The following is a 25,493-nucleotide window of genomic DNA, read 5'->3' on the forward strand; positions in this document are numbered from 1 at the left end:
ATTTTAATCAGGTCAGTTCTTCCCAAGATTGATAGTGGAAGGTATGTCCATGATTGCAAAAGCTTCTACCATGAATCTATTAAAATTAACCAGGGGAATCTCTCCTAAGTCTTTGACCACCCGTATACCCAGTAATCTAATTTCTGCCTTCCCTGGAGTGCTACCCATAGGGGTATTCCACGTCATTACCGCTGTCTTCCCCGGGTTCACTAAGTAACCTGAGACCTTACCAAAATCCAGAATTATCGGGAAAGATTTCTGAAAGTCTTGTGTATATGTCAGGAAGTCATAAGCATCGCTTTTTTAATCCACTGATGATATGAGAAGGGAATGATCCTCTGTTCTGCTCTGATCCATCTGGCCAAAGGTTCAAAATATAAATTAAACAACAGAGAAGAAAGCAGACACCCTTGACGTGCGCCTCTTCCAATCCTAATCTGTGATGTAAGATTCCCAGTCACCAAGACCCTTGTGACAGGTGACTTATGAATGGTCTTCATTGCTTTGCGGAAATTATCACCTAGGCCGTTTTGTATTACTATTGCATATAAAAACGGCCAACTCACTCTGTCGAAGGCCTTTGCGGCATCAACAGCCAAAATGGTCAATGGGAGGGTAGTCTGAGTTCAATGCCTATTGCCTTCACTAGAATAGAGTCAAATCTTGGAGGTACCTATTTTTCATAAAGCCCAATTGGGTCTCGTGAACCAACCCACCCATGACACTCTCTAATCTCTTTGCTAAAATGGTTGTAAAAATCTTATAATTGCTATTGAGTAGAGAGATCTACTTTTTCACAGTTTTTTGGATCCTTATTTGGTTTTAGGATGATAGTAATAGTGGCATCATTCCAAGAAGCAGGGGTCGGGAGGGCCTCCACTTACATAGCATTCATTAATTTGCATAGAATGGGCAATATGTAAAGCTCATTAGGAATACCGTTGGGGCCAGGTGCCTTCCCTTATTTCAGCCCACCAAGCGTTTTGTGTACCTCCACCTTACTAATCTGCTGATTAAGAAATAGCTGTGAGTCTGAATCTAATGTTGATGAGGCCTCCTCCTTAAACCAATCATTTATGGGGCATCTGAGGCTATAACCTCGTCAGTATATACATTTTGGTAACAATTACAGAAAGCCCTCCTGATGTCGGAGTCTTCTGTGTGGTGTTCACTAGTTGCCACTATCTCCCTGACTATGTTCCCAACATTTTCTGTCCTGACCTTCCACACCAGTAATTTTCCTGCATCCCTCAGTATATTCATAATGGGCCAACTTCCTGGGTTCCCACTACTACCGGAAAAACTCTTCCAAAAATTCTGATAGGAAATCCTTGAGCTCCTTAATGCGATTTTGTACAACGGCATGACTGATGGGATCCTTGCGACTATTCAGAGCTTCGTAGGCTTCAGCTATGCTGCATTCTAGGTTTCTTGGCTTATTACTCTTCTCTCTCCTTCCAAAGACAGCAAGGCTGATCAACCTCCCCCAAATAAATGCTTTAGATGTGTCTGAACCTTTATTGAGCGAATTTTTTTTAGTGTATCACGTTTCAATTGTGTCACGTTTCAACTGCACAACCAGCTCCTTCTCCCCTAATAGCGATCTATTAAGGGTCCACCTAGGGAGGAGGAAAGGGTCAGCCAAATACAACTCCAACTAGGCTGACCCTCCCTCCTACACCACATATCCAGAAGGCACAAATCCTTCATTATCCCATAAATACACTCACACATCTTCGGGTAATTATCTGTTGGTCTAGGAGTAGACTTGTCTAGCCTGGAGTTTAATACAACATTAAAGTCGCTGGCTATAATTATATGGTTCCTGTTTCCCACCATATGTGAATATAACTCTGAAAGAGGAGTGGGATCATCCAAATTGGGGCCATAGAACACCACATATGTGTAGCCCACACCAAATATTTTAATATGGGCACTCAGCGACCTGCCCCTTGGATCAGCCGAAACCTCTTCTAAACAAGCTTGAACCTATATAGTCACTATAATAGCCACCCCCTTCACATTGCAATATTGGTCAGAACCTGCAAACTGACTAACCCATTTCTGAGATTTTAATATTTCCCTTCACTCCTCCAGGCGCAAATGAGTTTCTTGTTATAAAATAATGTCACTGTCCAATTGATTTAAGTATTTCAGGATCACCCCCCTCCTGCCAACTACCCTAAGTCCATTTACATCCCAAGTAAAAAAAATTAGGCTATGTTCCTTAACTACTTCCTTAATTATATTTTTACTATTTCAAGCATGACCCTCCTGAGATCATTATCTTTGCCATGGAAAAGGACATTTTTTTATTTTATTTTTCTCCACCATGTTCCCCACCCTGAGCCTACCCGTCCTAACCTCTGCTTCCGGTGCAAATTCCCTATTCAAAAGTGCTACCCCCAACCCCCACTTCCCTCTCTAGAGAATGCTCCCTGTATTCAAGATTGGTAATTAACCATGCCCTCGAAGGCTCACCTCTCCGTTATGCTATTTCTTTGATTTGATCTGCTTTATCAAGCTCTCTAACTCAGGGGGATCTCTAAAGTTAAACATTTTGTTATTCCACATCACCCTTAGAGTGGCTGGAAACTTCAATTGTGGTATTGCACCAAGTGACTTCAGCTCCTGTATATAACTCCCAAGCTCCCATTGACGATTTAAGGTGGACTTAGAGATATCAGATCTAATTTGGAAATGCCAGACCCCCTCCTTAAAGCTCTTTTCTTTCAGGGCCTTCGAGAGAATCTGCACCTTTACTGCACAGCAGCGAAAGTTGACTAAAATTGTCCTAGGTTTTTTTCTATTGAGGTTGCTTCAAAAAGGGCCCGGGTGTATTCTCTGTATTTTGGATTCAAGATCCAGAGAGGTGACTGAGGGGATAGGCCCCCTAATTAACCCTATATTGAAACCCTTTATGGTCCCACCTTCTGCTCCCTTTAGAATATTCAAAAATCTTATGTTGTCTCATCTGCACTTATTTTCCAAAGTTTCTAGTTAATCCCTCAGTTTCTTCTCTCCCAATTTCAGAGTATGAATTTCCTTGCTATTATCCTCTGCCTCCTTCCTTAACGCCAATAGAGAGGCCTCCATTTTACTCAACCTCTCAGGGAGCTCAGTGAACTTATTGTTCAAGCTGTCACAGGTGCACTGAATTTTTGCTTGATTGCGCTCAGAAATCTCACAATTATTCTCGACCTTTTTCGTCAGAGAACGTAGTAAAGATTCCGGACCCTTGTTCTCACCAGACTCCAGAGTTCCTGGTGGGCTTCCCTCATCTTCCTGAGGCGTTGTGTTCTCTACTACTACCACCTCCTCCACCCCCTCCTCTGCCCCCTCGTCCAGTTGAACAAGGGTTGAAACCTAATAGCTAAAGCCGGAGCCGAGGTCTTCCCTATAGTTATCTGAGTCAGAGTAGGATTCTCTGAATTGGGAGAGTGGGTGGCAGTTGCCCTGTCAAGCTTGGGTGGGGGTTGTCCACATGGGGGTCCAGCATTTTTTGGATCTTAAAAAAGGACCAATAGAGACAGTGTAAGTTTGGTTCTTCCCCCTACTAAATTCACCGTACTCTTGATATGCCCTGAATCTTCTTGCATGGGAGAAATGCCCCCAATATGCCTCTTTCCTTTTGGCTGCAAAAGACCTGACCCAGCTTGTTTTTTTCTTGTGGCTCGACCCCACCTCCCCTGGGGACTTACTTTCTCCTCGTCTGGTGGTCCCGAAAATGACATATTAGTTCTAGTGCCCAGGGCCCTCCAGGAGGTCGATGCAGCAGGTTATTTACGCTCCTTTTCCTTCAGACTTAACCCTGTGCCCAATCATGGGGCTCTTGTGTGAGGAAAATGAAGAGCGCTGCAGCAATATGCCCCTCAAACCTGCAGGTACAACGTGGGATGGTGAAATCCAGCTTGTGCTGACACCACTCCATAGGCCCCGGAAACCAATCGGGCCGTAGTGTGTCGCTCCATGCACAATTGTGAGGCAGCTCATGGGAAGTGTAGGAGCACCTCTCTGTTGCTGCGCTAAGGGGAACAGAAGTCCAGAGTACGGCCGCCCATGCAATTCCACCACTAGCCCTCCAAGAAAGGGAAGCCTGGATTGCGCGGTCGCCGCTGAACTCATTGACGGAGAGGTGGAGCACTCGCGGCCCACACTCTAGCTAGCTGCTATGTTACCTCTTATCGCTCCGCCAGTATTGTTGTAGATATGCCCCTAAATCTATACTCTATATTGTTTTGGATTAATTTTTTAAAAAAACTTGATAATGAGGGTTCAACACCCTCAATAAAAAATGACCTTTCGTGAGCTTTAAACTCTCATTTAGTCATCGTGCGTGGGCTGGTTACTACCACTTACATACGCTCCATGGTTTTTGGTGCCTCATTCAATGACCATCCATGTTCTGTGAGCTCTCACTGAGGTACCCCCAGGGATCGGGTTCTCTGTGAAAGACCCCCCATGGGTTCAGTACTGTCCACGATGACCATCTTTGGGTTATGGACTCTCAGTGATAGACCCTACATGGGTTGTGGATTTTAAATGATAGACCGTCCATCAGCTGTCGCTTCTCAGTGAGACATGGTCCTCCATGGGGTGAGAGCACTCATTTAAGGGCTGTCCTTAGTCTGTTGAGTCTCAATGATATATCCTCTACTGAGATATGACCCTCCATGACTGTAAACTCTCAGTGGAAGATGCCCCTCCATGAGCAGTAGAATTTAAGTGAGAGGCTTTCCCTGGGCAGTAGAATGCCAGTAAAAGACTTTCCACAGGCAGTGGACTCTCAGTGAAAGACTTTCCATGTGTTGTGGACTCAGTGGTGGCCCTTCCATGAGCTTTCCCGTCTCTGTGAGAAACAAAACCAAATGACCTTTGACCTCTTTGTGGACTCTGTGTGATAGGTCCACAGTTCCATGCATTCCCACTTACTGTGTAAGCTCTAAATTCTAGGGCTCCTCTGGACTATAAATAGCCTAGAGGTTCTGATGACTGGATCTTGTATGCTTTGTTCATTCCCTAGTGTTGTGATGACTAGATCCTGTATGCTTTGGTCATTCCCTACAGTTTCTGATGGCAGGATCCGGTATGCTTTGTTCATTGCCTAGTGCTCTGACAGCTGAATCCTGTATGCTTATTTCATTCCCTAGTGTTGTGATGGCTGAATCCTGTATGCTTTGTTCATTCCCTAGAGGTTCTGATGGCTGGCTCCTGTATGTGTTGTTCATTTCCTAGTGTTGTGATGGCTGGATCCTGTATGCTTTGTTCACTCCTTAGAGGTTCTGATGGCTGGATCCTCTATGCTTTGTTCATTCCCTAGTGTTGCGATGGCTGGATCTTGAATGCTTTGTTCTTCCCTAGAGGGTCTGATGCTGGATCCTGTATGCTTTGTTCATTCTCTAGCGTTGTGATGGCTGAATCTGGTATGCTTTGTTCATTCCCTAGAGGTTCTGATGGCTGGCTCCTGTATGTGTTGTTCATTTCCTAGTGTTGTGATGGCTGGATCCTGTATGCTTTGTTCATTCTCTAGAGGTTCTGATGGCTGGATCCTCTATGCTTTGTTTGTTCTCTAGTGTTGTGATGGCTGGATCCTGTATGCTTTGTTCATCCCTAGAGGGTCTGATGCTGGAACCTGTATGCTTTGTTCATTCTCTAGTGTTGTGATGGCTGGATCCTTTATGCTTTGTTCCTTACCTAGAGGTTCTGATGGCTGGATCCTCTATGCTTTGTTCATTCCCTAGTGTTGTGATGGTTGGATCTTGAATGCTTTGTTCTTCCCTAGAGGGTCTGATGCTGGATCCTGTATGCTTTGTTCATTCTCTAGCGTGTGATGGCTGGATCCTTTATGCTTTGTTCATCCCTAGAGGGTCTGATGCTGGATCCTGTATGCTTTGTTCATTCTCTAGTGTAGTGATGGCTGAATCTGGTATGCTTTGTTCATTCCCTAGAGGTTCTGATGGCTGGCCCCTGTATGTGTTGTTCATTTCCTAGTGTTGTGATGGCTGGATCCTGTATGCTTTGTTCATTCCCTAGAGGTTCTGATAGCTGGATCCTCAATGCTTTGTTCATTCTCTAGTGTTGCGATGGCTGGATCCTGTATGCTTTGTTCATCCCTAGAGGGTCTGATGCTGGATCCTGTATGCTTTGTTCATTCTCTAGTGTTGTGATGGCTGGATCCTTTATGCTTTGTTCCTTACCTGGAGGTTCTGATGACTGGAACCTCTATACTTTGTTCAATACCTAGTGTTGTGATGGCTGGATCCTGTAAGCAGTATTCATTCCCTAGAGGTTCTGATGGCTGGATCCTGTATGCTTTGTTCATTATATAGTGTTGTGATGAGCTTCCACCACTGGGTTCTCTCTGGGTCTGTCTATGTGTTCCTCTGATGGTTTCACCACAGGGTGTATTTCTGTCAGTGTGAATCCTGTGTCCTTCAAATATAATCAGCACCGGATGTGTTCACTCGCTGAAGCTGTGATTTCCTCAATGGAAGAAGTCATCTTTGACAGTTCTGCGGGTGGCCACTGAGGTATGGATGGGATCCTCTACTTACAGTTATTTTTGATAAGCTATTAGGATTTTCATACGATTTCTGGGTCAGTCAGTGGTTACTGGGCAATATCAGTGGTTGGTGCTTACTCAGCCATATCCAGGAGGGATACCACCATTTACCGCTGGTATCCCAGGACCACATGTTCTATCACACCACAACTGAATAACTAAGTTACTCCTATTGTACTTAAGACCAGCAAGGGCAAGGCTTGCTCCAGGAGGTGGTTGAGGGTTTTGACCACACAAAAACTAAAAGTCCAGGAAAGGCTATTTATTTAATTATAACCAGACATTGCATATGCACAAAGGAAAGCAAGGGAGTTAACATAGAGAACACTCAAACACAGAGGGGCAGATTTAAGGAAAGTGGTGCTGCACTGAGTGCAGAGCCACTTTCCTTACGCCCCTTAGCACCCCCATCATGTGTGTCCTGTATTTAAAATATGGCACACCATGGCGCAGGGTAAGGTACAATTGCGTCACTTTTTTAATGCTATTTTGTACTCTGCAGGAGTAGTGCCAAAACTTTTGGTGCTAGTCCTGCAGAGTGCATAGGGGCCCATTTTTAATAATGGAATGCCCCCTTTTAACTCCCGCTCTGAGCAAGCGTTAAAAGTGCTGAAACAGATTGTGGAAGAAAATCTCTTGGATTTCCTTGCTATTTTTTTTTGTCCTCCGTAACGGGGGAACGTCCCCCTTGCATACATTCGCCTGGCGCTTTGGGGGTGCTAGGGTGGCATTAGGGACTCTTAAATCTGCCCCAGAAGGTCTTAGCAGCATGAGGCCTAAATACAACCGCAAGCGATATCGTAGCGTGCCTGAGGTTTGTGAGTGTACATGGAGTCCAAGAGTAGTGTGATCATACAGGGGAATGTTATGCTATGGCCAAGAATGAGTGTTCACTCTTTTATTATGGTGGTATTTATAATTCTCTTGTTCAGTGTAATTCTCTTTTTCAGTGGAGCAAATGTGGCAGACAGAGTGCTACAGTGTACCAGCCTGGGTTTGATATGTCAGATGTTTGACTGGTCAGGTCTTTCTAGGTGATGCCCATTACAGCAAAATGGCCGGAGGGGGGTCCCAGGTCCTTTTCCTTGACACAAAGTGTGGGCCTAGCAGGAAAGAGATGTGCTGTATATTCCTAGTTCCATTCATAGATCCATGAGGTCACACTGCTAGGATTCCAGACTCAGAAATAAGTACACAAAGGATAAAGACATCCTGAAGGGACCCATCATTTTAGGACTGCACTCACAATGCATATTCTTTCTCAGCTGTACAACACACATGTACCATGGCACACACAACCAGAAACCTGACTGTGTTAGTGTGGATCCCAGTTATGGGGGAGTGAACAGATGGATAGCTGGTAGATCTACCCCACCAGGCAGGCAATACTCACAAACGTGGAGTCCAGTGGGACAGAAATATCACAGAGAGATCCAGAAATTAATTAAACTGGTGCAGGTTGACTTTCATCACAACCTAGACTGCACATTGTCACTGTTGTAGAATCCCTCCCACCTTGCAGACAGCCACAGTCGGAGAGGAGATGTGCAGGCCGATGCCAGTAATGTGGTAATATTGTGATCTTCTTTCTCCGAAGGGGCCGTTGCAGTGATTTATGGATCTCTCTTGTCCATCTTCCCCTCCTAGGTGCTGGTCGTATGTGGGAAAGACTGGGGGAGGTCAGCAGGTATCTCTCTCCGGGGGATGTATGTCGAAAGGAACCATCCAGCACGAGCTGAGCCATGCTTTGGGCTTCTACCATGAACAGAGCCGCAGCGACCGCGACAATTACGTGACCATCAGGACGGAGAACATCTCGCCCGGTCAGTGACACACCATGGGCTCCCATTACTAATGAGTGGACAAACGGGGTAAAGCTCAGATTCCTGATGGGCACACCTTGGCACGGATTTAGACGCCTGATTGGTTCATTTTAGGTTTGATCACAGATACCCACCAACACACAATCTCTAGCATTCTGACCCTTGGTTAAGGTGATCAATATTACTTACTGTCACAAGCAGTGATGTGTCCTTTTTACAAAAGTTACCACTGATAAGGGCATTAACTGGGGCAATAATGCCTCATTTGAAACCGTTTATCCTTTGCTTTTATAAAATTTCCTGGCACAGGATAAACTGTAATTAATGTTTAAAATGCGTTTTCCTGAAGTTGATAATGAGGATCAGTGCCTGCTAACTGCAGTGCTCTGCGTCAGAGACGTGGGGCCCAGATCTATACATAAATCACGCAGTGCAGCGCAATGCAGCACGTTAAATTGCTGCACTGCATGGCGTGAATGCAATACTAAGATGTGGCGCTGTTCTCCTCTCCAAGTGCTGGTTCACTTTAGGCAATGATTAGGAGTATACTGTTCCACACTGAGTAGATCAGACTCACAGTGGGGGTCTGTGTGTAGTCACTGGGAGCATGCACTCTTAGGAGCAAGTGCCCTCACCCACTCCAACCTTTAATTGTAGCCAGCCCAGCGTGAAGCATGCCCCGGGTGGGTGAGGACACGTGCTCCTAAGAGTGCATGCTCCCAGTGCCTACACACAGACCCCACTGTGAGTCTGATCTACTCAGTGTGGACCGGTATGCTCCTAATTTCATTGCTCTGTATCAGAGTAGAGTGTATACTGGACCGGCATTCTCCTCGTCCTTCTAAATAAACATGATGGTTCCCCTTAGGCAGACATGTGCCAACACAGAGACCACTGTGCCATGGTGCTGGAGGGTCTGTGCTGTCTGAATCATAGCTTTTGTACTGAAAAGAGTCCATTTTAACTCAAACGCTATGCTTTAAGACTTTTCAAACTTTTCATGTGGGCTGTACAATGCAGCACACATGGAAAATGGAAAAAAACAAGGAGAAAAACATTTCACCTTGTAACACATGCCCTCAGGAGGCCAGGGTTTTCGACCAAATCCCTGTTTAAATTTTTTTGTAGATGGGGATTTATGTCAAAACACATGGGAGGTTTCATAGGAATGCTGATGCACCAGCCATGAAACGCCCCTCTTAGCCCAAAGCAGTGCAAGGCAGAACAAAGCACAAGTTTGCATTACTTTGGGTTACTTTGGTTTACAATCCAATGCAAACTGTGATTTGAGTTCGATTGTAAATCCCACCTTAACACTTTGCATCTGGTTTGCATTAGAAGCGTATCCTAAACCCAACATGGATGTGATGTACAGCACCTTAAGCATCACTCTTTCTCAATCCACTATCTCACATGCAAAGAATGCTGTTTCTTTCTACAGTTTTTTCATCCTCCGACTGCATGAAATCCCAAACAGCCTCCTCTGTATTCCCAAAACTCTGCATCAAAAACTCTCCTCTCCTTTTGTTCGAATGACTGTTTCCTTATTTTTCATACTATGCATGTCTCCTCTCTCTGAGCACAGCCTGCTTTAAATCACAGGCATGCTTGCCCTAATCTTTATTATTGCATTACTATTAATATCCTCATTTTAATCCAACTTTTCAAATAAATCACCTCTGCTTTGAAAGACTTACCTCCTAACTAACAATACCTAACCTCCTCTTTCGTTTATTAATGCAACAACCATCTACATGAGCTCACATTACCCATCCGCTTCCAAAAGATCACCACTAACTCCCAATAATGTACTCTTTCTGAAAGAAACTGGAGGAAATGCACGGAAAGGGTTTCCTTGAGAGCGCAAGACTAATCCCAATAACCAACAACCACTGGATTAACCACTATCCCTTGGGTGCCCGGAGAAGTGTGCTCATGGTATAAAGTGGTTCAGTGTGCTCCTGGCATAAAGTGGTTCAGCGCCTTGTCACGGGTAGCAAGCGCCATGTAAATGCAATTACAATACAATCTAAGTTGAAGGGTGTGCCCTGGAGATTATCAATGGGGTTGGATCACTTTATGAGGCAAAAAGGTTTTCATAAGGAAAACACAATGGCTTTCTCTTCAAACCGACAACAGTGAGTTAGCAATAAACTTGATCAAAACTTCTGTGCATCCCTCCTAGATATATGTAGACACTTGCAGTGGCAGCCAGTAATTTTAGGAGAGAGGGGGCGGGCAGGAAGCACACTCAATCATATTCATTCACTCACGCTGGCACGCACGTCCATTCACAACACCCATCAAGATTCAAACGTACACGCACACACCAAACATTCATTTAAAACACACGCACACACACTTACCTTCAGCTCGGAGGTCCCAGGAGGATTGGGACTGCTGCCTTCCCTCATTGGCTGACCATAGGTCAGGCAGCAGCCCCAACTTCGTCACAGAGTGGGATGGGGTCACTGAGACTTCTGATCGCTCCCCACTCGGTGACAAGGTGTCATTAATTGACACTCGCCCTGGGCACTCCAAGGCTTCAACCTGAAGTGCCCAGATCGAAGTCAATCGGTGATGCTTCCTCTCGTCACCAAGGGGAAGGGCCTTGGGGCACCTTTGCTGAGTTGAGGAGGTCACGCCCATAGGAGCTGTGACCTCTTCAGACTAGCAAAGTTCAGCTCAGGCAGCCAGGAGTCGGTGCAAATTGCACATGTCTCGCTCCTGGCTGCCTGATCTGAACATGAAGAGTGTCAGGCTGAACTTTGCTCAGCCTGACAGACACTCTTCATGAGGGGCAAAAGGTGGGGGAGCATTGCCCCTCCACCATAAAGAACCGGCGGTGGCTGGACACTTGTATTTATTTAGTGTGCACCTTACTCAGGAGAAACTTGGTGCTCTTCATCAAATAGGATTTCAATTTAGAAATTCACATCTTCATTTCCCATTCTGAATCAAATAAGTGATTTACTTCAAATCACATGTTTTTCCATCTTGTACCAAGTCCCTGATTCAAACTCACCCCCCCATGTTCCAAATTCAACAGCTTAGCCAGTAAAGACTTCTTACCCTTGATATGGTGAAGGCAGCACTGACCCCCAGTGAGCTGTGATCTTCCCTTCATTAAAATGCGCCATACCAGACTCAGTCCTCGCTAACTCATCTTTATTGTCTGCTCATCCTAACAGCCAGCATCGGCAACTTTAACAAAGAGAACACCAACAACCTTGGTCTGGAGTATGACTTCTCCTCCGTGATGCATTATGGGATGTAAGTCTCCGTTGCTCAGCTAAGAAAAGATTTTCTGTTTAAAACTCATTAAAGGCTTCTACATACAGACAGTGACCCTGATTCAGATTTTGGTGGACAGGTTATTTCATTGCAAACACAACGGATTCCTGTCTGTCAAACCTTAGGCGCACCCGCCTCTTTTACAAATGGGTGGAGCCTAAATATTCCATCTACTGTGCCCCTGTTGGCTCTGTTGATGGAATACTTCCTCTGACAGCCTGATGGAGTAGCCATCTGAGGACTGCCATTACAATGCCTACCCTATTTAAGGTGGATGGTGTAATATATATTTTTATCTGTCCCTCACCACCAGGAAAAACCTGGCATGGTGGGACAGGAAAAAACAATGAACCACACACCCTTGGTAAAAACATTTAGTAACTGAAAGGAACCACAGTGAGGGTGGTTTCCTTTTTATGTGCAGGGATGACTGCTGGGCTGGCTGTTATGTCTAAATTTGGCAAACGGAGTACCGTTGGGATGGCATTGGTAATGTCCTCCGCTATCCCCAAAATAACCTGTCCATCAAACACTAAATCACACCAAGCGATTCTGATCACATTCTGATGTGACCCCTTTAATCAGCGCTGGGATGCTGGACCTGAGAAGTAGAGGGTGGTGTTGAATTCACCTTTGAATGTGGGATGCTTAGAGGGGGCAGAACCTTGTGCACATTGGAAGCTCTATATGTGACGAAGCACTCCAGAATGTGGGTTGTGTCTGTTAGGAGGTCAGAGAGGCAATGGAAGGATGGCTGTGTTGGTGTTCATGAGTTCCAGAAGCGCCATAGGTTATAAAAGTGAAAAAGTGCAGTAGATTTACGGATGTGTTAGTGGACATGTGCCTACAGAGTGGAATGTCTATGGACGAGGAAGACTAGTACAATCATGGCTGTGTTGATGAACATGATTGGTTAGGATCAACACGCTGTATGTGAAGGGGGCTACAGAATGACCACTGGGTAGGTGTACATGGGCGTCACAGTGTGGTAGTGCGGTAGATGATGAAGGTAAGAAAGTGAAGTTGTCATGGCTTTGTCGGTGAACATGTTCCCATAGAGTGGAATGTCCATGGGTAAAGAAGACCAGGTAAATGCAGTGTGAATTGGTGACCAAACTCGGTTTAGAGTGGAAGGGCCACTGTTGATGAATCGCATCAGGTTGATGCCTCTGTGCCGACTCAAACCTCTGTAGAAAGAAGAAATGTAATGAAAATCAACAAGAGGAGTTTTTCAAATCAGTGCGTTTCTGGGATCTGAGATGCTGTGTGAGTGTGTGGGTGCTACAGTGGGCATGTGCTGTCCAACATGGCTTAAAGGCTCAAAGGAGATGGTGAAGTTTTAGTCAAGCTGGACATGATCTACAGAAGGTTTGTTCAGGAAAAACTTGGAATCTGAATTCAAACATTCAACGTTTTAAGCAAACACCAGATATTTGACCCTCACTTGTTTCTGCTGTAGACGCACCTGGTCTTGTTGTAGAATTTTATCAGTGTATTATAAAGGCACATACATAATGGGCTTTACCTGTGGGGTCTTCCTTTCACCAGGTATGCTTTCAGTAACAAATTTGGACAGCCGAGCATCGTCCCAAAGCCAAATCCCAACATACCCATCGGACAGAGAAATGGGCTTAGCAACCTGGATGTTTCCAAAATCAACACCCTCTACCAGTGCGGTAAGGAGAGCATGTGTGCAGATATATTGTAAAATTCTACAGCGTCCCAGCATCTTTTTCTTCTAGGCTGGAGTGTTATCTTTGTAATTATTCCAGCTCAGTTTCCATCAATAGCATGCATCAGGGGACATTTTTATTTTTTTACTTTATTTGTAGAGCCCACATGGTTAAATTAATTGTGTTTAGGTGCCAGGGCCTTTACATTAATGATATAAAATATCGTATACTTGCAAGTGCTGCAAAAATAGAACCAGAGTGGAATGTTTTAGGGCTTTTCTATAGGTAAGCAGAATATTTCTAATTTTAATATCCGGGGGCGGTAAATTCACAATTTATGGGCCAACTAGCGAGAATCTGCAGTTTTCCATCCAATAAATGTTAGTATTGCATTCTGGAGCATATATAAGCCACATGACCCTAAGTTGTAAGAAGGAAGATGTGTAGTGATTTTACCTCACAGACAGACTGGTGCTGTTTCCTTGATGCACTTAAAAACAAGGGATGTTTTGTTGAAGATAATGACCTTTGGAATAGGGCTTTTGGATAGGTGCCAATGAAGTGTATCCTGCTGATAAAAGAATGAGCTTTTGGATAGGTACCAATTAAGTGTAGCCTGCTGATAAAAAAATTACCTTTTGGATAGGTCTTTTGGATAGGTACCAATGAAATCTAGCCGATTGATAAAATAATGACCTTTTGGATAGGGCTTGTGGATGGGTAGCCAATGAAGCCTAGCCTGCTGTTTTGTTATGATATAACCCTGGGGTTAAAGCAAGTCATGACACCATGGGGCACATTTATGGAAAGTGGTGCTGCACCGAGTACAGCACCACTTTCCCTGTGCCCCTTAGCAGCCCCCTACCGCCACCATGTGTGCGTCGTATTTAAAATATGGGGAATCAATAGCGTAATTTTTCATGTTTTTCAAATATTGGCGCTACTCCTGCCGAGTACATAGGGTCCCAATCTAAAGAAAGGAAGCCCCCTTTTAACGCCTGCTCTTGAGCAGGCATTAAAAATGCCATAAAAATGGCGCAAGGAAATCTCATAGATTTTCTTACGCCATTTTCCCTGCTCCCCCAACTGGGGAACACCCCCTTTGCATACATTATGCCTGGCACAGGCATAATGTAACACAAAGGGTTACAGAGGGGCGCAATGCAGTCATTCCGCCACCCTGTAAAAATGGCACAATGATTTTGGCCTTTTTGGGCCACATGAAAGTAAAAAATAATGACGTTAATGTGGTGCAAGGTGGCTCTAGGGCATTATAAACATGCCCCCATGTCTTGTACATGTTGCATATTAGCAATATGATTTTTGGAAGCCCACTCATAAAGGAACTGGCATAATTTAGGTTTGAATCAGTCAGTGAAGCAGAAATGATTTTGTGATATTGTTTTGGATGCAGGGCAGTCGTCTTATGCTAAATAAGACGGAACACACTACAGAGCTGATAGGAGCCCCAAAGTTCAAATCTGCATCCCAGATGACCCCCAGATTTTTAGCTTTCTTAATGAAGTTTTATGGGAGCTCACATAATGCGGGGTATAAGCGAGATTATTTGGAATTTTCTGACTTGAGCCTACGCAGAACATCTCAGTTTTTGCTTCATTTAACTTGAGCCCACTTTTATTCATCAACATGGCCAAATTACGGATGCCTTGTGTAAGAGCAAAGAAACCTTTCTTCGGTCTCCACGCTTGCAGATAGAGCTGTATATGGCATCAGCAAATAAACAATATTTCAGGTCTCTGGTCCTAATAGTAGAAAGAAGTAAATTGAAGCCAAGAAAGGGAGCAAGAGAGCGAGAGAAAGCAAAAAGGGTAAACCATGGGCGACCACACATTCAACATTCCCCCCTGATGGCTTGGAGAACCCAAGCCTGACATTTTGTGTTTGTCCTGTTAGAAAATCATACAAACCATTCTAGAACTGCATCCGACACACAGGCTGACGTTCTGAGCTGTCAAGCAGTAGATTATAGTCCACTGTGTGGAATGTGGCTGATGGATCTAACAGTATCAGCCGTGATAAAGATGTTGCACCATCTTCATCTAAGGTAGACAACTAGAACTGTCTTATTGCCCTGCTGAGACCCAAAACTAGCTCTATGTTCTTCCTGCTGATAGGATGACATCTCAGCATTTATCTTCTGATAATATCCCAGCATTTATTTCCTGGTTGAACTCCTGCCTTTGTCTTCTCCTGATGCATTTATCCTCTGATCAGATCTCAGCACTTGCTCCCGATGGGATCCCAGCACTTATGCCCAGAGTGGATCCCAGCATGCATCACATGACTTGATGCCAGCATCTATCTCTTTATGGTATCCCATCATTTACTCTCTGATAGGATACCAATATTTAGCCATTGATTGGACCCTTGCATTAAACCCGTTTCGATCCCAGTCTTTATCCCCTGATTACATCCCAGGATGTATGCTCTAATTGGTTTACAACATTTATTTCCCTATGGTGATTCCAGTAATTTAGGCCCGGTGAGATGTCAGTATTTAGTCCATGTTGAAATCTCAGCATTTATTTCCTAATGAGATCCCAGCATTCAACTACCAGCACAGATTTAGTGGATCCTGGAATTTGCTTCTAATTGGATCCCAGCATTCATATGTAAATATATGGTTCAGGCTATGGTTTCAGCATTGGTCTACTGACAGTATCCTTACTGATCTCCTGATAAGATTCCAAAATGTATGTCCTAATAGGATCCCACCACTGATGCCTTAATTTGATTGAACAACTGACTCAGATGGAATCCCAACATTTGTGTATTCATAGCTGTAGGAGGCTGGACTGGCTTGTAATGAGTACCAAGGGGTACTTGCACCTTGCACCAGACCCAGTTATCCCTTATTAGTGTATAGGGTCTCTAGCAGCATAGGCTGATAGATAATGGTAGCTTAGCAGAGCAGCTTAGGCTGAACTAGGAGACGAGTGAAGCTCCTACAGTACCACAAGTGTCACTTGCACAATATCATAAGAAAACACAATACACAGATATACTAAAAATAAAGGTACTTTATTTTTGTGACAATATGCTAAAGTATCTCAGAGTGTACCCTCAGTGAGAGGATAGGAAATATACACTAGATATATGTACACAATACCAAAAATATGCAGTATAGTCTTAGAAAACAGTGCAAACAATGTATAGTTACAATAGGATGCAATGGGGACACATAGGGATGGGGGCAACACAAACCATATACTCCAAAAGTGGAATGCGAACCACGAATGGACCCCAAACCAATGTGACCTTGTAGAGGGTCGCTGGGACTATTAGAAAATAGTGAGGGTTAGAAAAATAGCCCACCCCAAGACCCTGAAAAGTGAGTGCAAAGTGCACTGATGTTCCCCTAAGGACAAAGAAGTTGTGATAGGGGAATACTGCAGGAAAGACACAAACCAGCAATGCAACAACAATGGATTTCCAGTCGAGGGTACCTGTGGAACAAGGGGACCAAGTCCAAAAGTCACAAGCAAGTCGGAGATGGGCAGATGCCCAGGAAATGCCAGCTGTGGGGGCAAAGAAGCTTCTACTGGACAGAAGAAGCTGAGGTTTCTGCAGGAACGACAAGGGCTAGAGACTTCCCCTTTGGAGGACTGATCCCTCACGCCGTGGAGAGTCCTGCAGAAGTATTTTCCCGCCGAAAGACCGCCAACAAGCCTTGCTAGCTGCAAATCGTGCGGTAAGCGTTTTTGGATGCTGCTGTGGCCCAGGAGGGACCAGGATGTCACAAATTGCGTCAGGAGAGAGAGGGGACGTCGAGAAAGACAAGAAGCCCTCTCAGCAGCAGGTAGCACCCGGAGAAGTGCCAGGAACAGGCACTACGAGGATGCGTGAAATGGTGCTCACCCGAAGTTGCACAAAGGAGTCCCACGTCGCCGGAGACCAACTTAGGAAGTCGTGCAATGCAGGTTAGAGTGCCGTGGACCCAGGCTTGGATGTGCACAAAGGATTTCCCCCGGAAGTGCACAGGGGCCGGAGTAGCTGCAAAAGTCACGGTTCCCAGCAATGCAGTCTGGCGTGGGGAGGCAAGGACTTACCTCCACCAAACTTGGACTGAAGAGTCACTGGACTGTGGGGGTCACTTGGACACAGTTGCTGGATTCGAGGGACCTCGCTCGTCGTGCTGAGAAGAGACCCAAGGGACCGGTAATGCAACTTTTTGGTGCCTGGGGTTGCAGGGGGACGATTCCGTCGACCCACGGGAGATTTCTTCGGAGCTTCTAGTGCAGAGAGGAGGCAGACTACCCCCACAGCATGCACAACCAGGAAAACAGTCGAGAAGGCGGCAGGATCAGCGTTACAGAGTTGCAGTAGTCGTCTTCGCTACTATGTTGCAGTTTTGCAGGCTTCCAGCGCGGTCAGCAGTCGATTCCTTGGCAGAAGGTGAAGAGAGAGATGCAGAGGAACTCGGATGAGCTCTTGCATTCGTTATCTAAAGTTTCCCCAGAGAGAGAGACCCTAAATAGCCAGAAAAGAGGGTTTGGCTACCTAGGAGAGAGGATAGGCTAGCAACACCTGAAGGAGCCTATCAGAAGGAGTCTCTGACATCACCTGGTGGCACTGGCCACTCAGAGCAGTCCAGTGTGCCAGCAGCACCTCTGTTTCCAAGATGGCAGAGGTCTGGAGCACACTGGAGGAGCTCTGGACACCTCCCAGGGGAGGTGCAGGTCAGGGGAGTGGTCACTCCCCTTTCCTTTGTCCAGTTTCGTGCCAGAGCAGGGCTAAGGGGTCCCCTGAACCGGTGTAGACTGGCTTATGCAGAATTGGGCACATCTGTGCCCAAGAAAGCATTTCCAGAGGCTGGGGGAGGCTACTCCTCCCCTGCCTTCACACCATTTTCCAAAGGGAGAGGGTGTAACACCCTCTCTCAGAGGAAGTCCTTTGTTCTGCCATCCTGGGACAAGCCTGGCTTGACCCCAGGAGGGCAGAAACCTGTCTGAGGGGTTGGCAGCAGCTGCAGTGAAACCCCAGGAAAGGCAGTTTGGCAGTACCAGGGTCTGTGCTACAGACCACTGGGATCATGGGATTGTGCCAATTATGCCAGGATGGCATAGAGGGGGCAATTCCATGATCATAGACATGTTAGATGGCCATATTCGGAGTTACCATTGTAAAGCTACATATAGGTAGTGACCTATATGTAGTGCACGCGTGTAATGGTGTCCCCGCACTCACAAGGTCCGGGGAATTGGCCCTGAACAATGTGGGGGCACCTTGGCTAGTGCCAGGGTGCCCTCACACTAAGTAACTTTGCACCTAACCTTTACCAGGTAAAGGTTAGACATATAGGTGACTTATAAGTTACTTAAGTGCAGTGTAAAATGGCTGTGAAATAACGTGGACGTTATTTCACTCAGGCTGCAGTGGCAGGCCTGTGTAAGAATTGTCAGAGCTCCCTATGGGTGGCAAAAGAAATGCTGCAGCCCATAGGGATCTCCTGGAACCCCAATACCCTGGGTACCTCAGTACCATATACTAGGGAATTATAAGGGTGTTCCAGTAAGCCAATGTAAATTGGTAAAATTGGTCACTAGCCTGTTAGTGACAATTTGAAAGAAATGAGAGAGCATAACCACTGAGGTTCTGATTACCAGAGCCTCAGTGAGACAGTTAGTCACTACACAGGTAACACATTCAGGCACACTTATGAGCACTGGGGCCCTGGATACCAGGGTCCCAGTGACACATACAACTAAAACAACATATATACAGTGAAAAATGGGGGTAACATGCCAGGCAAGATGGTACTTTCCTATACAACCCCCCCCCCCCCAAACGAAGGACAATAAGACTAGCCATGACCTGATGAGTCCTCATTGTCTAAGTGGAAATATCTGGAGAGTCCATCTGCATTGGAGTGGCTACTCCCAGGTCTATGTTCCACTGTATAGTCCATTCCCTGTAGGGATATGGACCACCTCAACAATTTAGGATTTTCACCTTTCATTTGTTTTAGCCAAAGTAGAGGTTTGTGGTCTGTCTGAGCAATGAAGTGAGTGCCAAACAGGTATGGCCTCAACTTCTTCAGTACCCAGACCACAGCAAAGGCCTCCCTCTCAATGGCAGACCAATGCTTTTCTCTAGGGGTCAACCTCCTACTAATAAAAGCAACAGGTTGATCCTGGCCCTCAGAATTAAGTTGTGATAGGACTGCCCCTACTCCTAATTCAGATGCATCAGTTTGGACATAGAATATTTTAGAGTAACAAGGGCTTTTCAGGACAGGTGCATAGCACATGGCCTGCTTCAGCTCCTCAAAAGCTTTCTGACAGTTTGCTGTCCATAATACCTTTTTAGGCATTTTCTTGGATGTGAGGTCATTAAGAGGGGCTGCAATGGAGCCATAGTTCTTAATGAACCTCCTGTAATACCCAGTGAGGCCTAGGAAGGCTCTCACCTGAGTCTGAGTGGTAGGGGGAACCCAATCAATAATTGTTTGGATTTTCCCCTGAAGTGGTGCAATCTGTTCCCCACCAACAAGGTGTCCCAGATAAACCACCTTACCGTGCCCTATCTGGCACTTTGAAGCCTTGATAGTGAGGCCTGCCTTTTGCAGGGCCTCCAAAACTTTCCATAGGTGGACCAGGTGATCATCCCAGCTGGAGCTAAAGACAGCTATATCGTCTAAATATGCTGCACTGAAAGCTTCCAGCCCTTGCAGGACTGTGTTCACCAACCTCTGAAAAGTGGCAGGTGCATTTTTCAATCCAAAAGGCATTACAGTGAACTGGTAATGTCCTCCAATGGTTGAAAATGCAGTTTTAGGTTTAGCATCTTCTGATAATTTGATCTGCCAATACCCTGCAGTCAAATCAAAAGTGCTTAGATACTTGGCAGATGCCAGTGTATCTATGAGCTCATCTGCCCTGGGTATAGGGTGAGCATCAGTTTTGGTTACCTGGTTGAGACCTCTGTAGTCTACACAAAACCGCATTTCCTTCTTTCCATCTTTGGAATGAGGTTTTGGTACAAGTACCACAGGAGAAGCCCATGGACTTTCAGAGTGCTCAACCACTCCCAGTTCTAACATTTTCTGCACCTCTTGCTTTATGCAGTCCCTGACATGGTCAGGCTGCCTATAGATCTTACTTTTGACAGGCAAGCTGTCTCCAGTATCTATAGTGTGCTCACACCAAGAAGTGGTACCTGGCACAGTAGAGAAGAGTTCAGAAAACTGACCCAGGAGATTTATGCAATGGTCTTTCTGCTCAGCAGTAAGACAATCAGCCAAAACTACACCTTCCACTAGAGCATCTTGTTCTGTGGAAGAGAAGAGATCAGGTAGAGGATCACTGTCTTCTTCCTGTCCCTCATCAGTTGCCATGAGCAGGGTGAGATCAGCCCTGTCATAGTAGGGTTTCAGGCGGTTGACATGGAGAACCCTAAGGGGACTCCTGGCAGTGCCTAAGTCAACTAAATAGGTGACTTCACCCTTTTTCTCAACAATTGTGTGGGGCCCACTCCATTTATCTTGGAGTGCTCTTGGGGCCACAGGCTCCAAGACCCACACTTTCTGCCCTGGTTTGTACTGAACCAAAACAGCCTTCTGGTCATGCCATTGCTTTTGGAGCTCTTGGCTGGCCTGAAGGTTTTTACTGGCCTTTTTCATATACTCAGCCATCCTTGATCTGAGGCCAAGTACATAATCCACAATATCTTGTTTTGGAGCTTTTAAAGGTTGTTCCCAACCCTCCTTGACAAGTGTTAGTGGACCCCTAACAGGGTGTCCAAAGAGGAGTTCAAAGGGGCTGAAGCCCTCTCCTTTCTGGGGTACCTCCCTGTAGGCAAAAAGGAGGCATGGTAACAGGATATCCCATCTCCTGCAGAGTTTTTCAGGGAGACCCATAATCATGCCTTTGAGAGTTTTGTTAAATCTCTCCACCAGTCCATTTGTTTGTGGATGATAGGGTGTAGTGAACTTGTAAGTCACACCACACTCCTTCCACATGGCCTTTAAGTATGCAGACATGAAATTGCTTCCCCTGTCTGATACTACTTCCTTTGGGAAGCCCACCCTAGAAAATATTCCCAGGAGGGCCTTTGCCACTGCAGGTGCTGTAGTGGTCCTTAAAGGAATTGCTTCAGGATATCTTGTGGCATGGTCCACTACCACCAAGATAAACCTATTGCCTGAAGCAGTAGGAGGGTCAAGGGGGCCAACTATGTCAACCCCTACCCTTTCCAAGGGAACCCCAACCACAGGCAGTGGAATAAGGGTGCCTTTGGAGTGCCACCTGTCTTGCCACTGGCTTGACAGGTTTCACAGGACTTACAAAATTCTTTTGTGTCCTCAGACATCCTAGGCCAATGAAACAGGGGAACAAGCCTGTCCCAAGTTTTCATTTGTCCCAGATGTCCAGCTAGGGGAATGTCGTGGGCTAGAGTTAGGAGAAACTTTCTGTACTCCTGAGGAATCACTAACCTCCTGGCAGTTCCAGGTTTAGGATCCCTTGCTTCAGTGTACATGAGGTTGTCCTCCCAGTAAACTCTGTGAGAGTCACTGACATCCCCATTAGCCTGTTTGACAGCTTGCTGTCTTAGACCCTCTAGTGTGGGACAGGTTTGCTGTGCCACACTCAGCTCCTCCCTTGCAGGCCCCCCTTCACCCAAAAGCTCAGCAGTGTCTGCTTCCAGCTCCTCTGGTGTAGGTTCTGCACTGGGTGGAAATTCTTCTTCCTCAGAAGTTGAATCCACTGTAGAGGGAGGGATAGTAGGAAGTGCTTTACTTCTACTAGCCCTAGCTTTAGGGAGCACTTGGTCCATTGTTCCAGGATCCAAGCTTCCCTGTCCTTTTTGCTTTTTGGCCTGAGCCCTGGTTAAAGCAAAAATATGCCCTGGGATGCCCAGCATTGCTGCATGGGCCTCCAACTCCACATCTGACCAAGCTGATGTCTCCAAATCATTTCCTAGTAGACAGTCTACAGGTAAATCTGTGGCTACCACAACTTTCTTTGGACCAGTAAACCCCCCCGAGTTGAGATTTACAACAGCCATGGGGTTGCTAAGTGTGTTGTTGTGAGCATCGGTTACTTGGTACTGGTGACCAAGTAGGTGTTGTTCAGGGTGGACCAGTTTCTCTATGACCATAGTCACACTGGCACCAGTGTCCCTATAGGCCTGAACCTCAACACTGTTTATTAGGGGTAGCTGCTTGTACTTATCCATATTAAGGGGACAAGCAACTAAGGTGGCTAAATCAATAGCCCCCTCAGAGACTAATATATCCTCTGTGGTCTCCCTAACAATACCAACCCCAACTAAGTTACCAAAAGTGAGCCCAGCTACTCCCTTGAATTGGCTATTAGTAGGCTTGCTCCCACCACCACTGCTATTAGTAGGGACACTAGGTGTAGCAGTAGGGGTTGTAGTGGTAGGAGGCTTGGTGCTTTTCTTTGGACAACTGGGATCTGTTGTCCAATGGCCTTTTATTTTACATAAATAGCACCATGGTTTCTTTTCCTTGTTTTGATTAGAAGAGGATTTGGGCCCACCACCCCCACCAGAGTGTTTTTGTGGGCCTGATGAAGACTCATTTTTAGATTTGTCCCCACCCTTGTCCGAAGACTTACCATCCTTCTTCTTGCCATCTTTGTCACCCCCTGTATGAACTTTTCTGTTCACCCTTGTTCTGACCCATTTGTCTGCCTTCTTTCCCAATTCTTGGGGAGAGGTCGGATCAGAGTCCACCAAGTACTGGTGCAACAAATCAGACACACAATTATTAAGAATATGCTCTCTCAGGATCAAGTTATACAGGCTGTCATAATCAGTAACTTTACTGCCATGTAACCACCCCTCCAAGGCCTTCACTGAATGGTCAATGAAATCAACCCAGTCTTGTGAAGACTCCTTTTTGGGCTCTCTGAACTTTATCCTGTATTGTTCAGTGGTTAAGCCATAACCATCCAGGAGTGCATTCTTAAGAACTGTAAAATTATTGGCATCACTTTCTTTCACAGTAAGGAGCCTATCCCTACCTTTTCCACTAAATGAAAGCCATAGGATAGCAGCCCACTGCCTTTGAGGGACATTCTGTACAACACAGGCCCTCTCAAGTGCAGCAAACCACTTGTTAATGTCATCCCCCTCCTTATAAGGGGGAACTATCTTATGCAGATTCCTGGAATCATGCTCTTTTGCAGGATGACTATGGGGAATACTGCTGCTGCCACCATGGGTTTCTAAACCCAACTTCTGTCTTTCCTTCTCTAGTTCTAAAGACTGTCTATCCAAATCCAGCTGTTGCTTTTTAAGCTTCAGTCTGGTTTGTTCCACCCTCAACTTATTGAGTTCCCTCTCTAACAATCTGTCATCAGATTTGGTGGGAGGGACATTCCTAGACACAGAAGTATGATGGGAATGAACAGAAGGAGACCTGTCCCTTACAGAGGGCACCCTAACAGCTTGGCTGACAGTGTAATGTGAGAGCACACCATCTGTATGATGTGACTCCACCTCAGTACCAACTATGCTAGACTGTCTAGTAATGGGCAGGCTGAGAAGTTTCTTTCCTGAATCTTTACCTGGGGGAGACCCTGGATCAGATTGGGAACCATTAGCTATTTTTTCAACAGATGGGGCACTTTTAGCCTTATCTTGTTCTCTAAGCATGTTAAGTAACAATTCCAAGGAAGGATTCTTCCCTACACTCAAACCTCTCTCTATGCAGAGACTCCTTGCTCCTTTCCAGCTAAGGTGATCATATGCAATTTTGGACAGATCAACATTTTGGCCTGTGCCAGACATTTTTAGAGAGAGTTAAAGTGATAGAAAAAGAGAAAAAAGTTTGTCAGAGCTTTTTAGAAAGACAGAAAAAAAACTTTTTAAACTTTTAAGAACTTTTTGAAAGTTTAGAAGTACTTTTCAGCACTTTAGAAAAGAGTGAAAAGAGGAAATGCAAAACTTTTTAGTTATGTGTACACACACTGAACTTGTTTTGTATATTTTTCTCTTATGAAAAGTACAATGACAAGAGTGGTAAGTAGTCTCAAAACACATATCCCACCGCTGCACAACCAATGTAGGAGGCTGGACTGGCTTGTAATGAGTACCAAGGGGTACTTGCACCTTGCACCAGGCCCAGTTATCCCTTATTAGTGTATAGGGTGTCTAGCAGCATAGGCTGATAGATAATGGTAGCTTAGCAGAGCAGCTTAGGCTGAACTAGGAGACGAGTGAAGCTCCTACAGTACCACAAGTCTCACTTGCACAATATCATAAGAAAACACAATACACAGATATACTAAAAATAAAGGTACTTTATTTTTATGACAATATGCCAAAGTATCTCAGAGTGTACCCTCAGTGAGAGGATAGGAAATATACACAAGATATATGTACACAATACCAAAAATATGCCAGCTGTGGGTGCAAAGAAGCTTCTACTGGACAGAAGAAGCTGAGGTTTCTGCAGGAACGACAAGGGCTAGAGACTTCCCCTTTGGAGGACGGATCCCTCACGCCGTGGAGAGTCGTGCAGAAGTGTTTTCCCGCCGAAAGACTGCCAACAAGCCTTGCTAGCTGCAAATTGTGCGGTAAGCGTTTTTGGATGCTGCTGTGGCCCAGGAGGGACCAGGATGTCACAAATTGTGTCAGGAGAGAGAGGGGACGTCGAGCAAGACAAGGAGTGCTCTCAGCAGCAGGTAGCACCCGGAGAAGTGCCAGAAACAGGCACTACGAGGATGCGTGAAACGGTGCTCACCCGAAGTTGCACAAAGGAGTCCCACGTCGCCGGAGACCAACTTAGAAAGTCGTGCAATGCAGGTTAGAGTGCCGTGGACCCAGGCTTGGCTGTGCACAAAGGATTTCCGCCAGAAGTGCACAGGGGCCGGAGAAGCTGCAAAAGTTGCGGTTCCCAGCAATGCAGTCTGGCGTGGGGAGGCAAGGACTTACCTCCACCAAACTTGGACTGAAGAGTCACTGGACTGTGGGGGTCACTTGGACACAGTTGCTGGATTCGAGGGACCTCGCTCGTCGTGCTGAGAGGAGACCAAAGGGACCGGTAATGCAGCTTTTTGGTGCCTGGGGTTGCAGGGGGACGATTCCGTCGACCCACGGGAGATTTCTTCGGAGCTTCTAGTGCAGAGAGGAGGCAGACTACCCCCACAG

The 25,493-nt window shown here is 45.7% G+C and overlaps 1 protein-coding gene across 1 annotated transcript in view; it reads left to right on the forward strand.

The window, feature by feature from the left end:
• Positions 1–25,493, forward strand: part of LOC138283735 (embryonic protein UVS.2-like) — a 69,663-nt gene that overhangs the window by 27,675 nt on the left and 16,495 nt on the right. The window contains exons 6-8 of the mRNA XM_069221778.1: positions 8,210–8,385; positions 11,577–11,658; positions 13,228–13,355. Coding sequence (XP_069077879.1) covers positions 8,210–8,385; positions 11,577–11,658; positions 13,228–13,355 — 386 coding nt within the window. The remainder of the gene's footprint in view (positions 1–8,209; positions 8,386–11,576; positions 11,659–13,227; positions 13,356–25,493) is intronic.

The sequence above is a fragment of the Pleurodeles waltl genome, chromosome 3_1, assembly GCF_031143425.1.
Source record: "Pleurodeles waltl isolate 20211129_DDA chromosome 3_1, aPleWal1.hap1.20221129, whole genome shotgun sequence".
Classification (NCBI taxonomy): domain Eukaryota; kingdom Metazoa; phylum Chordata; class Amphibia; order Caudata; family Salamandridae; genus Pleurodeles; species Pleurodeles waltl.